Here is a 13134-nt window from a genome sequence, read left to right on the forward strand (position 1 = left end):
GTTTTTATTATATGCAAATACCCATAGCAATAACAGTGGGGTGGTGCCTTGTTCTGGGCTTAACTGTAACCCATGGGGTAATGTCATCTTTTACCGTCAAACCGCTTCTGAAGTCCTGATAATGCCAGCCTTGGAAATCACTCTATATTAGAGCACCACACACACACACACACACACAAGAACACCAGACCCACACAAGTGAGAGTGGGAGGCACTTCTTAAGGCCTAAGTTTATTCATCAATATTAGTTTCCAGAGGTCCGTAATGTGTGCAGTCTGACTGGACCGTGTGTATAAGCATCAAGCCTGCATCCTCAGGAGAGTTTAGACGCAAGCCATCATTAATACATCACACAGCGCACTTTAACAACACAACAACAGACAAGAGGAGACTAGATGATGTTTGGGGGGGTTAAATTAATTCATTAAGCAAACAGAAATGAGTCAAAAAAAGGTCTGCTCTTTGTGAGTCCAGAAGTGCTCCCAAAACATAAAATTGTGTCCAACAGAACAAAGAGACAACATTGTACAAACATGAACTATTTTTCCACCATCTCCACTGGTAGGCTTCTTACTGCTCTCAGGACTTCAAGGATGTTGACTTTATCCCCAAACTCCATCTCTCTGTGCTCCAGGACAATACCCTGTGTAATAAAAGTCAGAAAGTAAGAAGTTTTTATTTGGGTCCAATTTTCCCATTCCTCCTAGTTTAGAACAGCCGGTTATATTCTTAGGCTCATATTATTGCTCCAACGTCCTCAGTATTTTAGCACAAGCTCCGCTGTGGAAGCGATGTGGATCAGGTGCCTTACCTGCTGGTCAGCGCCGATGACATACACCGCCCCCAGCACAAAGCCCTCTCCGTGCACGTTGCCCGCGAAACCGTTTCGGAAGGCTCTCAGGCCGCTCTTCCATACCCCCAAGCGGATGAACGCCGAAAGGCCCATTTTACGCTCCCGAGGGCCATAGAACCGTTTCTGCGAAAGACAGCATTTTCCGTTGGTTCAAGATAATGCCTGCCCTCATCTCGATTTTGGAGGAAAATTGAAAAGTAACTGCCAATTGCGCATCGACTATGTATCGAGTGGCCACTGGCAAAGCCATAGGGCACTCCAGGGTAACTACTGTAAAATCCCAAGAGCGCCATACAGCACTCTCAACCTTATACCTCTTTAACCAATCAAAATTACCCTACAATTGTTTTGAGCCTTGGTATTTCGGTGGAGCCACTTCATATTGGACTTGGAATTGAAACGGTTATATGAATTAGGCACCCAACAGCCCTCTTCATACATTTTTTATATACATTTCAAAGACCAGTAGATGGGTCCTCTTACATCACCCAACATTTTCATTCATGGCATCGATAGGAAAACAAGCTATGCAATAGAGGTATCCCTTATCACACCCATGTTTGCGTAGAGTACAGTGAATGGGAGGTACAAATAAGGGAACATACCAGCCAGCATTCCTTCAGTCCAGTAGATTAAGCTGGCTGGTCTCACTGATTAATTGAACGGGTTTAATAATGCAGTAGTTTGACTAAACTGGTTTTACAGCTTGCACTGAAGTAACCTCCCTTGCAGTCATTTCCCATAGCATCCAGAAAGCACCCAAGAACAACCACTGACACTGCCTGTAGTATTTAAAAATCCCCCTGTAGGACCCCATTATACTCCCACACAAATCAGCTTCACAGCACAACAGACTCAAATCACCCTCCTCCTTACACCTCCAACCATCACCTTTAGGTCCAAGAATATTTCCCCAGCAAAATACGGTCTGAAGTCCTGGACCTCTGTGCTAATGGCCTCCTTCACCACAGCGTAGAGGGGGACCCCAAGCGTGTCCAGCTGGGGCTTCAGAGAGGACAGCTCAGCAGCTTCCTGCCAAGAGAGAGACACCTTCAGTGTACCCAAGTTGTGTACTCAAATTGAAAATATACAGTGGAGTCCAAAAGTCTTGAAAACTTGAATTGAAAAACGTACATGAATTTCAGAATTTCTTTTGCCTTAATGGCAGTGTGCACTCGAGCTGGCATGCATCAACAAATCTGTGCAAAACCTCATCCATGCAATATTTGACCAAAGAGAGTCTTGTGATGTTACTGAATGCTTGCGATTGTGTAGCACTCCTTGCTCTTATTTTGTCTTCAAGTAGTTCTCGTAAAGCTTTGAAGTAACTAAATTGTTTTACATTTTTCAAAATCCTAAAATGTACAGTTTATTTTCATGATTACATGAAAAAAAAAAAACCCCAGATTAAAAAAAAACCCACTTAATTGTAGCAAACTGTTATGCATACCCACACTACCTAATCTACCCACACATTCTGCATGTACTTTACTCCCCAGGCACGTCCCAGCCACACAATCCAATGTCCAATTCCTGCTCCGGTTTAGGACTAAGAGCAAGCTGTACACACACACACACAAGTAGCTTATCACAGCCTAACCCTGGCACTTTGATAAGTGGAATTCATTTGAACAAAGCACCTCTCTGCACAAGAATCATCCGGGCCGACGCACAGCCATGATCACAGCACCAGACTCCTGCCATAGCTCTTTTGCTTTAAATGTTCTTTCCTCTGCAAGAGAAGCAGAAATTGAAAAATGCATTCATGGTTTAGCATAAAATATATCCTCACATATATTGAGCAATCGTGAACTTTCTGAAATTCCTCCAATGCTCCTGCACTGTGACCAAAACATGAAATTCAATAAAAACACTATTATAGGATTCTATTAAAGTCTTAACTTTAATTTAACTTAACTTTCAGAGGTTTAGTATCTACAGAATTCTACTAGAACAACCATTGCTATAAATCATACTATATGTGTATCTGTATTACTTGTACTTTTTAAAAGAACAGATAGCCTAGATGATACTTTTAATAATAACAAAACTCACCTCCATCAAGTGTTTTTAGGTCTGCATCTTGCAGACAGGGCAGACTGGCCGGCAATGGTTTGGTCAAAAACAAATCAGTGAATCCACGCAAAATCCCTTCTACGAACCCAAACACAGACCCCAGTCCCCTGGTCAAAATCCCCATGGTGAGGATTTCTCTCTCAAGGACCGCAGGTGACACTGAAAACGAAAAGGAGTATAATGAGAACGTACTTATTTCAACATGTAATAACGCTGTACCAGTCGCAGCCCCGAGGCATTTTTTTTGGTAAACAATTGGGCTACATACTTAACCGAATCGTGACGCCACTGCAAGACAGGTTCGTTCGCTGTATTTACTTCCTGTTCTACAGCCTTCACGCCTTCTTATTGGTACGCGATCCAATCAAAAAAAACGCCCACGCACTTGACGTAACGTGACATATAGCGAGCCTGCACCTACCCGCAAGTTTCTTATTTCTCAACTGGTAATTCTTAGGAAATAATGTGGGCAAAGGGCTGATAACGAGTAATCAAACTGAATCACAGATGACGCATCAAATCAGCTATTTAACCGATGTGAGCTTGCCTTTCGAATTAAGTCAATCATAACTTTTACTAATGTTAAAACATATATGTTAAAATGTAACAAAAACGTCGCCCCATGACGTGACATACATGTTTCAGAAAAAAGACGAGTCCCCAGCCGAAATAATCAGGTGGTGTTGTCTTTAATTGCGCAATCTGTGAAATGAGTGTCTTCATTGTGCACAAAAGCGGAATTATACATAACCATTATCTGTGAAAAGGACATTTACCCCACCTAGGCTATGTATCTGTACCGCGTAGCCATTTTAGATAGTTGTTGTTATTTATAGCCTATCTACACCGCACAAATTCATCTACTGACATTTCCCCATGGTGTATGGCCAGGATCGTATAAAAAATAACACATTTCTTTAATGTGTCACTTAAGGCATTACTTATAAAAATATGTAATTGAAAAAATTATGTTGGTACACTTACAGTACCAAAAGATTAGCCATGGTCGTCCAATAGGTTCTAAATACTTGTTTTTGTTCCAACCACAGTTGCAATCCCAGAATTTTTCTAAATTAGGTGCTTTTCATGTTGAGAGGGATTATTTACCCTCTTAAGCCACATTATGTAAGGAAAGCTATGTAATAATAATAGTCATAATGAGTTTATTGTGCTATTTTGCAAACAGTTACATAAAAAGAGGTACCAAAAAGTTCCCATCTTCCCCCTGAAAAGTAAAGCAATTTCATTTTATTTATATATATATATATATATATTTATTAACCTTTATTTATACAGGATAAGTTGACTGAGCACACATGCTACACATGCTCTTTTGCAGCAATGGCGTGTTAGTCTTCCCTAGGTAGGTCTTTTTTTAGGCCTTTTGTTTCTCCAATTAATTCAGTCAGGGGAAAGCAGAGGTTACAAGTAGAGATCCCCAGTCCCATGTCACAATATCAGGCATGCCGACTTGCGCTGACCTATCTCGATGGCACCCACATATAGATTCATACAGTATGTGGTCTGAAATCTGCCTGTTCAGACATGAGCTAAGGTTAACGCCCTGCATTGCTCCAAATGGCCCTGTGATATTCATAAACCAAAAAATCCAATCTGTGCCAAAAGCAGCCAACTGCAACATGAAAAACTGAAATTTTGTTCTATTTTCATGGAGATGATTATGAAACATATGACTTGTGTGCCCAAGGGTTAAGCATGCAGCAAAATGAACTGACCTCATTTGGCTTTCCACATTGTGACTTTATTGTGAAACTTCCCTTGCTGAAATATTAATGTGGTTAAAACACCAAGATATATTATTTTTATTATCTAAAAATCAGCTGCTGATGCACTTTATTTTCACTTCAGCAACCTTAGTTTTACAAGACATTTTTTCTTCAAGCAACTTTTGAAGGAATTATTAATCACTATACATACTATACAGTAGCGGGTACAGTATATCTAAAAGGAGCAATCACCATAAAACATCAACAGACATTCCTGTATTAAAATAAAGATACAGCAATAATTTTGATCACAATAAGATTACAAGTAGACAGGATGAAGGTTGTGGGTGATATCCAGAGTGAGACTGGCTGAATGGCTGTCCTGGAGCTGAGGCTGCTTCTGTCACATGACGCATCCATGGTGGCTTCATACACGTCACTCCTGAACACCATTCATCACTGAATTCACCATGGATATGAACTCAAACGGTTGCTTTTCCATCCTCCGGGTCATCAGTAGGTGGGGTTTCTCCTTCCTTCAGTGGGGTCTTGTCCCCCTGCTCCTCTTCCGGATGACCCTCACCCGGTTTGGGAGAGTTACTTTCAGTCCCCACCACTGGCTCTGTGTGTGTGATCAGAGTGGACTCGCTTCCCTCAGGTTTATCGGTTTCCTGGTTCAGATAAAGAAATCATTAGAATCATGCTGAACTCTCCCTACATTCATGTGTGCTTCTTCTGTGCACAAGTCTGGCCTGTCATACAGTAAAGCGTCTCTATGCGTGTGCTGCAGTAGGTAGTGATGTCCTCTGGTTACCACAGCCATGGAACAAAGCCTGAATGTCCGCATCCTCATTTTACATAAGTTTTACAGGGACACCTTTAATAGTCTCCTCCACTTTCTCTTCTAGCCATCTGCCTTATATTTTTAAAATCTCTCTGTCAATTTCTCCCGCACTTATGCCTTTACCCCTTAACATTTCTTCAAATTTGGTAGACCCAATAATTCGTAAGCTGGTGCAAGTACATCAGTTTCCAGTCAAATTGGGGGGGAGAAGACTAGGCCCACTTTGTACCCTGCAGTTTACTAGTTGTTGCAATGAAGGATTCTATGCTATGCTAAGGAACTGAGGAGTCACTGTTGGGAGCCCAGAGTGGCACATAAAACAACATCTCCTGGCCACATTTAGCACTAGCACGGCCCCATGCTAACTGTGGCGTGTGTCATAGCATCAAATACTGGCACTTTAGCAGAATATAATAGTTCTACACCAATAGTTTTATGGCTATTTCCAAATTACTCTGATTAGTTTTGGACATTGCTATACTCAAAATGTATTTGCTAAAAAAAACAAAAAAAAAAGCTAGGTTTTAGGCTTGGTTGAACAGTTAAGACTAGCTCCAACCTCGACATGGTTCAGTTGGTTGACCAGTTCAAACCAGCTCAAGCTATGTTTTGAAACAGCATAGCTTGTTTTGGAACATGTTTTGGTCAGACAAGCTACCACCACTAGCTGGTTGACAAGCTCATTCCCAGCTAGACCAGCTTTATGACCACCTTGGCCATGCTGGTTGACCAGGTCATACACAGTTAGACCAGCTTATGACTAGCTTGACCAGCTCCATAGCTGGATTTTAGAGCAGGGATGAAAAGCAAAACATGCATTTACTCATGGATCAGGGTAAAGAAAAAAAGTTGATTTAATTTAGGCCAAAGTCTTGACAACTGTGGTTTTAAATATTTTGGTGGTAGGAAGAATCACCTTTTCTTCATCCTGGTTACTTTCCTTCAGGGGAGTTTCAGCAGTCTCTTCATCATCTGGATCTCCTTTGTCTGCTTTGGGAGATTCACTCTCTAATTCCGTAGCTGAATCTGTAGGCTTAGAGTCACTCAGTTGTTCTGTGCTTGGCTCTGTATTTGTGACTGGAGTAGAGTCGTTTGCAGGTTCTGGATCTGTGGCCTGACTAGATTCACTCGCTGGTCCTGTGTTTATGGGTTGAGTAGAGTCACTCCCTGGTTCTGTGTTTATGGGTTGAGTAGAGTCAGTCCCTGGTTCTGTGCTGGGCTCTGTGTTTGGGAGCTGAGCTGAATCACTTCTTTGAGGTTCAACAGAGTCCTGGAGGAGAGACTGTAAAAAATGTATAAAAAATAAAGCTGTAAACTCTTGCCACACTCGTTGATCTTCCACCGTGACTGTCCATAGACACCCCACAGGTGTTTTTTAATCTAACCATCTAAACAAACATATTCACTCTTAATGACCTGTTCCTTGTGATCTTGGAACCCACTGGTGGTGTCATAAGTACTATTTAGATTCTCTGAAAAATGTGCTTGGGGGAACTAGCAGCTGAAGGCATCACTTCCCTCTGACTGGCTGGGGCTGAGATGAGTCATTCTCATGGTGCCTTGCATTCACAACATGGTCAACATGGCCCTTGACTGATACACACAACTGGATATATAATAATGCAATTCCTAAAGCTTCTCTGGGAGTCAAAACATTCATGCTACTCATGACTATGAACTCTATTACACATGCCCCCTGCCAGTCACACACTGCAGGAAGCTCATCTTGTGCTGTTCCTATAGAGAGGCTTGATTTATTTTGTGTTTGACACGTTACCTTTGCTTCCGCCTGCTCTCCTGGAGGCTCGGGTTTCTCCCCAGGTGACTCCTCTGCTTCAACCTGGGAAGTGCCCCCCTGAGGGGACACACTGTCCCCACCTGGGACCCCCGCTGCCTCTGCTGGAGGGGGTGCTGTGGGTCCTGGGGTGCCTTTGCCCTCGGTCACCTGAGAGAGACCCCCCACACACACAAGAACCAAAGTTCCTGACTCTGCAAAGCTGAGAAGTAGGAGGGGGGTGCAGCCAGGTAGTGGGATCTGGGAAGATGCTCTCCCTGGTCCCATTAACCCTTTAAGGTGCAAGATCACAAATATGTGATTAGAATGTTCTTAACTGAACATTTTAATGCTGATGTAACAATGACTACTGGTACTTGGAAGCAATGGAGGTCCAGGACGCTAAATAAAAATAATAAAAAATAAAAAATGAATATTTCAAAAACTACTCTTCAAATGGTTAAGTTCACTATAGACCATGTAATTCTGAGATTTCTGAATCCCCCATTTGGACTACTGTTCTGTCTATTCACTGAGTTAAAAGGTCTGACTTTTCATGTGAAATGGACTGGCTGACTTTTCTCAGCTTGTTGCAGGCTTGACAGAGAGATGCACATGAAACAAAACAGACACCAGAAACCAACAGAAACCAAATAACTGCACAAACAAGGTCCTCTAAAAAGGTCTGAAATGGAATCCTTGCCAAAGCACCCCAGACAGCATATTATGCAGGAAGCCAGAATGACCATGACTCAATGTAGGGGACAGGAGCAAATCACCCAGAATGCAACAGGGCAGAAAGGAGTTCTCAGCAGAAATGAAGAACCAAGCAAGAACCATGCCTTTTTATTAGACAGAGTCAATCTTAACCAGTCTTTAGGCGAAAGCAGGGATGGTCGAATCTGATTTTCGCAGTTATTTTCCATAAACAAGAGGGGCTGCATGTATGACTGTCACCTCCTTGTCAGTGTGATTCTCCAACACATCTTTATGGGTGTCTTCAGCATTGTCCCTCTTCTCATTGCCAGCAGTCTCCTCTCCAGGCAGGTCCTCTGCGGTTGCACTTCCTGTAACAGCACTGGCCTCTGTACCCTCGGCCTGTGGTACCTGCTTGATGTTTGAGTGAGATAAAAAGCGTGATTGAGCCTCTGTCTGGACCATCCCAACATCTGACACAATACTAACATGAATGAGGCTAACTGAAAGTTCTATTATTATTAAACGGACAGGAGACCGTTATGTTCAGCGACAGTATCGCGGGCAGGCAGTAGATCAAATTTAGCACACCGACAGTAGGCTAATAGCGGCGGCCAGTCTGTCAGACAGTCTGAAAGGGCGGCCTGTAGCGTAGTGGTTAAGGTAAATGACTGGGACACGCAAGGTCGGTGGTTCTAATCCCGATGTAGCCATAATAAGATCTGCACAGCCGTTGGGTCCTTGAGCAAGGCCCTTAACCCTGCATTGTCTCCTGCTTAGTCGAATCAACTGTATGTCGCTCTGGATAAGAGCGTCTGCCAAATGCCAATAATGTAATGTAATGTAATGAATTGGCAAGCAAGCACTCAATTTATGAAAACGGAGTAAATAATCGGATACAGTGAAGCGAGCATGTAATGACGTACCCCATCCCCTGCTTCCTGCACAGTGGCAAGCTTTGGAGGGCCAAACTTCATTGACCTCTCCAATAATGTCTTCTCAGGGGTCGGTACACGTTCCACTGGCTGATGGAAAAAAGCACATCTGCAACATTACATCACACAATAGGAGACATAGGCCCAATCTATGAGTGTAAATTACACATCGTGTTTATTCAGGCGCTTGTATAAGTGGTTCATGTTCTTCATGTGGAAAGCTGAACCATCCTAACCAGCCATATCTCTAGCTCTCCCCACCTCCAGCTGCTCTTGTGAAGCTCTGATCTGGTCTGCCTCCTCCTGCATCCGCTGCTGCTGTCCAGCTTCTGCCTCTGCTTGCTGTCGCTCCTGTTCCAGCTGCTTCTGGTGTGCCTTTCTCTACGGATGATTGGAACACATTAAACATTGTTGTTTGTCAAAGTTACACATTACTCTTTGGGCTGATGAGCACAGCTTAAAATGGGTACAGTATAAGACAAACTACAAGTTTTGAAACAGCTGGTAGCTGGTTGACCAGTTCAGACCAGCTCCATCCTGAACATGATTTCACCAGCTGAAGCTATGGTTTGAAACAGTTGGTAGCTGGTAATTTCAAGATGGTAATAGCTAATGTGAGTTGTTTTTTCAACAGGGGTATTATAGTTAGACACACACGTACCTTCTCTTGGTAGTCCATATTGCTTTTGTATTTGTGAATCCACTGAGCCAGGAATTCGATGGGGTCCATGGGACGCTGCTCGGCTATTTCAGCTAGTCCCTCCACCAGACACTTCCCAAGGCTGGTTTTAAGATACTCCGAATCCATTTCACTGGAAATATAAACACAGTGATTGATTTGTTTGTGATATAACGTTAGTATTTTACTTGTATTAGCTACTATCCACGTAATAACTACAGACATAACGTTAGTAACATAAGTAACTTGCTAACTGTAACTTAACTTAGCCTAGGGTGCCTGTCTAAATGTATATAACGTTAACTTCTTAACTCGGGTTAATATATTATTTTACCTCCCAAAACAACGTAAGTAGTGTATCGAAAATTAACCCATTCACGCATTGAACAATTTTCTAAATTAACACATAACCATAACAGTACCTAATTTACTACAGTGAGCAGTAGCTATCAAGCTAATAACACCTCTTTACTGTTGACAGCAGGCTAGCGTCCAAAAACGAGTTCCATCTCCATAGAAACGGTGCACCAAGGTTAATCGTCCTCCTAGCACAGGCTAATGCGGAATGACAGCGGTTCCAATATCGACCCTTCCGCTATCAAGCTTAATATCACTATAATTAAGTAGTTTTGTTGCAATGTTTGACGTCTTAGCGAATTTGAAAAGGGCTGCTCCAGATAAAGTTTGCATCAAGACAACCATCCATATTAACGACAGACGGAAATTCATCAGCATAGCTGAAGGGAGGACAGCCCCTTTTTGCTTATCAAAGTATCTCCACTCCACTCAAATATAATCCTTCTTTGACATTTTTGATTATATTTGAATGAATTAGACTCACTGGACTCACTTTACATTGGTGTATTCTGTTACATAGCGCCAGTTTTTGTTGAAATGAAAGGCAAAGTGGGATTATGAAAATACACAAGGATCTCCAGCCTCATCTACTGGCCAAAGCTAGTCATGTGGCCATTAAATAAATATTTATGTGTTAATATAAAAATGTTTCTTTCTACCGCTGCAATATTGAAAAAAGGAAATAACGCAACCTACGTGTAGCCTACTGTAAACATGTATCCTGCCAGTAGCAGTGGCGATAGTAATCAGTGTGGAAGAGGTGGCAGGTGTTAAACACATTTTCCTACTGCTCATCTTAATAATAAAATATCGCATATTTTCGTGATTCCCATTCTTCACCTTTTGCTGTTAAGTCTTTAGCCTTATTTCACAATATGGCTGTGCTTAGTGTTAGAACTATAGCAAATACAGTAAATAATAAGGTTAAGGCAGGATTTGTTTCATGTTCAGAGCTTGGTTTCATGTAAATATGATCATAAACAGCTGGATGTCTGCATGGATCTTGGATATGCATTTTCAGTGCATCTTTCAATGCCCCTACCATAATCTACATAAACCACCAAAAGGGAAGTGTTATTTATGAGAGGGAACTATTGATAAACACTGTGTCCATTTTGTTTTCAGCTGTAGTAGTTATATATTTAGGGCCATGAAACTAGAGATTGCCCAGGGAAGATTGCCGTGGAGAAGAACCTCTGCTGGTGGGCCCGTAGAGGAATGTGCTGAGAGCCCATTTGGGATGACACCCCACCCTGCAGCTGCTGCGTTCCTCTCCACGACTGGACGCAGGAGAGGAAAGTAGATTTCAGACCCCCAGCACTGGAACCAGCCTTGGCACAGCTATGCACATGTGCCCCCTACACCAACACGTGCCTGGCCACACCCAGGGGCTCGATCATTTGCACATGCCCTGTATCAGATGTTGGTGATGTTGTATAATTAGGTTCATTTTAAATATATTTGATTATGATGATGATAGTGATGATGATGGTGATGATGACCATCGGACTCAAATGAAGCAGGGATGCTTGCAATGAGAAAATCTTACAACTGAAAGGCATGGAATCTTGCAATGTGTTAATCTAATAGCTGAGGGCCAAGACACTACTAAGTTCAGCTCAGGGCACAGTGACCACTGGTATTCTAGTCAAGAGCTTAGTATTAATAGTAATAATAAGAACCACACTACGCAGTAGAAGATATAAGAACTAATTATCTATTTTGGGTGCTGGCATTTAAATTTTTGTATCATACTGTATTATATAACTTACAATATAAATAAAATAACTAAATAAAACATCATTTTACCTCCAACCTCCCATAAGTGAATTCTGAAAACTGGAAGAGCTGTTTCACAGTCACAATATAGTTGTGTGGTCTAAACTCAGAGTTTATGGGTTTGTGATGGGCCCCTTCTACCCTAAAAGTCACATGACATGGAGACCTTCTTGTTAAGGCACTGGGTTTCTGTGTGAGGATGAGCCCATGGCCTGGTATCTATACTGGTTTTGGCTTTCCTGACCGGCCCGCAGCCTGCAGGGCTGCATGTAAAGAGCTAGGGGTATTGCCCCGGTTGGGTTTCACTTAGTGGCAGTGTCCTCATCTCTATTTGCGAGGGAGAAAGTCCTCTGGCTGATTGGGTGCCGCTCTTTGATGTCCGCCCATGTCAGCAGCACATAACATTTACTCCTTCACTGCAATGATTATTTCACTCATTTGATATCTTCATGAAAATAAGTAATGATTGGCAGCATGCACTTTGGAGGGGAGTGTGCTTATACTGTATGGCTTATTATGTCTGAAGTACATGGCAAATATTTATTATTCCTTATTAATGTGCAATATGCTCATCAATTCAAATTGTACTGACAAAAAGTAGAATTTTAATTCAATAACATTAAATGCAATAATGATAAGGATAAACCTTTTTTTCTCAAACCCAGGTCCTTTGTAGAACATGAAAGCCTCGTTCAACCTCTACCAGTGCCTAAAACAATCTATGCCTGTATGCACTTATGACTGTAAACAATACTAATATTAAGTAGATTAAGAGCAAGTACCATTTAAATTACGACCTCATAAGATGTCAAATAGTGTTATAAAAATTGTTATTTGTTTTTAAAGACTTTCTTAGAAATGTATTTTTCACTACGTTATGTTAATAAAATTGCATGCATACAGATGTAATCTTTCAATAATGTTTTAGGAATAGTCCTTGTAACATGATATGAAAAGTAAGCTCTGATTCCAAAGTAAACATTGTTTACAGCAATACGTGCGATACATTAGGTGTTGGACTGCCATTGAATTATGCCATTTTCATTCATATTTAAATTCAAATTCTATATCCTTGACACCTTTTTCAATTAAAATACAAATTTACAAGAATCCAAGAACTGAATTGTGGAAAAGAGGGGTTGAAACGGAAAACTTAACATCAAAGAGGAGAACTGAGTTAAACTATTTCCCTTCCACATGATCATCCACAGATTAAGACATGCAAGAGTTCTATAAATCAAATGAACTGCCATGTGCTCAGACCTCTCGTGGCTTTGATGTGTGTTAAAATAGTATGGGTTACATTGCTTACATTCAGTTCTGGTGTGTGTGTATCTGTTTGTATGTGTGTGTACGTACATGTGGTGGGGTATATTGTATCTTACACATTTTAGCCGAAACGCAGAAGAACATA

General features: G+C 41.6%; 2 protein-coding genes across 7 annotated transcripts; both read right to left on the reverse strand.

Annotated features, from left to right (window-relative positions):
- Positions 1-199: 199 nt before the first annotated feature.
- LOC133116532 (peroxiredoxin-like 2A) lies at positions 200-3338 on the reverse strand. 2 transcript variants are annotated; one of them, XM_061226183.1, is made up of 6 exons: positions 3198-3338; positions 2909-3088; positions 2494-2585; positions 1745-1885; positions 812-976; positions 200-643 (listed from the first exon to the last, which is right to left on the reverse strand). In XM_061226183.1, coding segments are annotated over exons 1-6 (684 nt in total). In that variant the 5' UTR covers positions 3199-3338; the 3' UTR covers positions 200-538. The 2 variants fall into 2 exon arrangements, with proteins under 2 accessions (XP_061082167.1, XP_061082175.1); XM_061226191.1 differs by lacking the exon at positions 3198-3338 and having other exon boundaries at positions 2909-3191.
- Positions 3339-4803: 1465 nt separating this feature from the next.
- Positions 4804-10459, reverse strand: dydc2 (DPY30 domain containing 2). Of its 5 annotated transcripts, none has more exons than XM_061233034.1 (8): positions 10435-10459; positions 9567-9717; positions 9167-9286; positions 8897-8995; positions 8232-8384; positions 7278-7445; positions 6417-6782; positions 4804-5327 (listed from the first exon to the last, which is right to left on the reverse strand). In XM_061233034.1, the coding sequence occupies exons 2-8, from the start codon at positions 9711-9713 to the stop codon at positions 5139-5141; spliced, it is 1242 nt and encodes a 413-aa protein (XP_061089018.1). In that variant the 5' UTR covers positions 9714-9717; positions 10435-10459; the 3' UTR covers positions 4804-5138. The 5 variants fall into 5 exon arrangements, with proteins under 5 accessions (XP_061089018.1, XP_061089015.1, XP_061089019.1 ...); XM_061233031.1 differs by lacking the exon at positions 10435-10459 and adding an exon at positions 10049-10286; XM_061233035.1 differs by lacking the exon at positions 10435-10459 and adding an exon at positions 10007-10286 and having other exon boundaries at positions 8232-8381.
- Positions 10460-13134: the final 2675 nt, after the last annotated feature.

This window comes from Conger conger, chromosome 2, assembly GCF_963514075.1.
Source record: "Conger conger chromosome 2, fConCon1.1, whole genome shotgun sequence".
Taxonomy (NCBI): domain Eukaryota; kingdom Metazoa; phylum Chordata; class Actinopteri; order Anguilliformes; family Congridae; genus Conger; species Conger conger.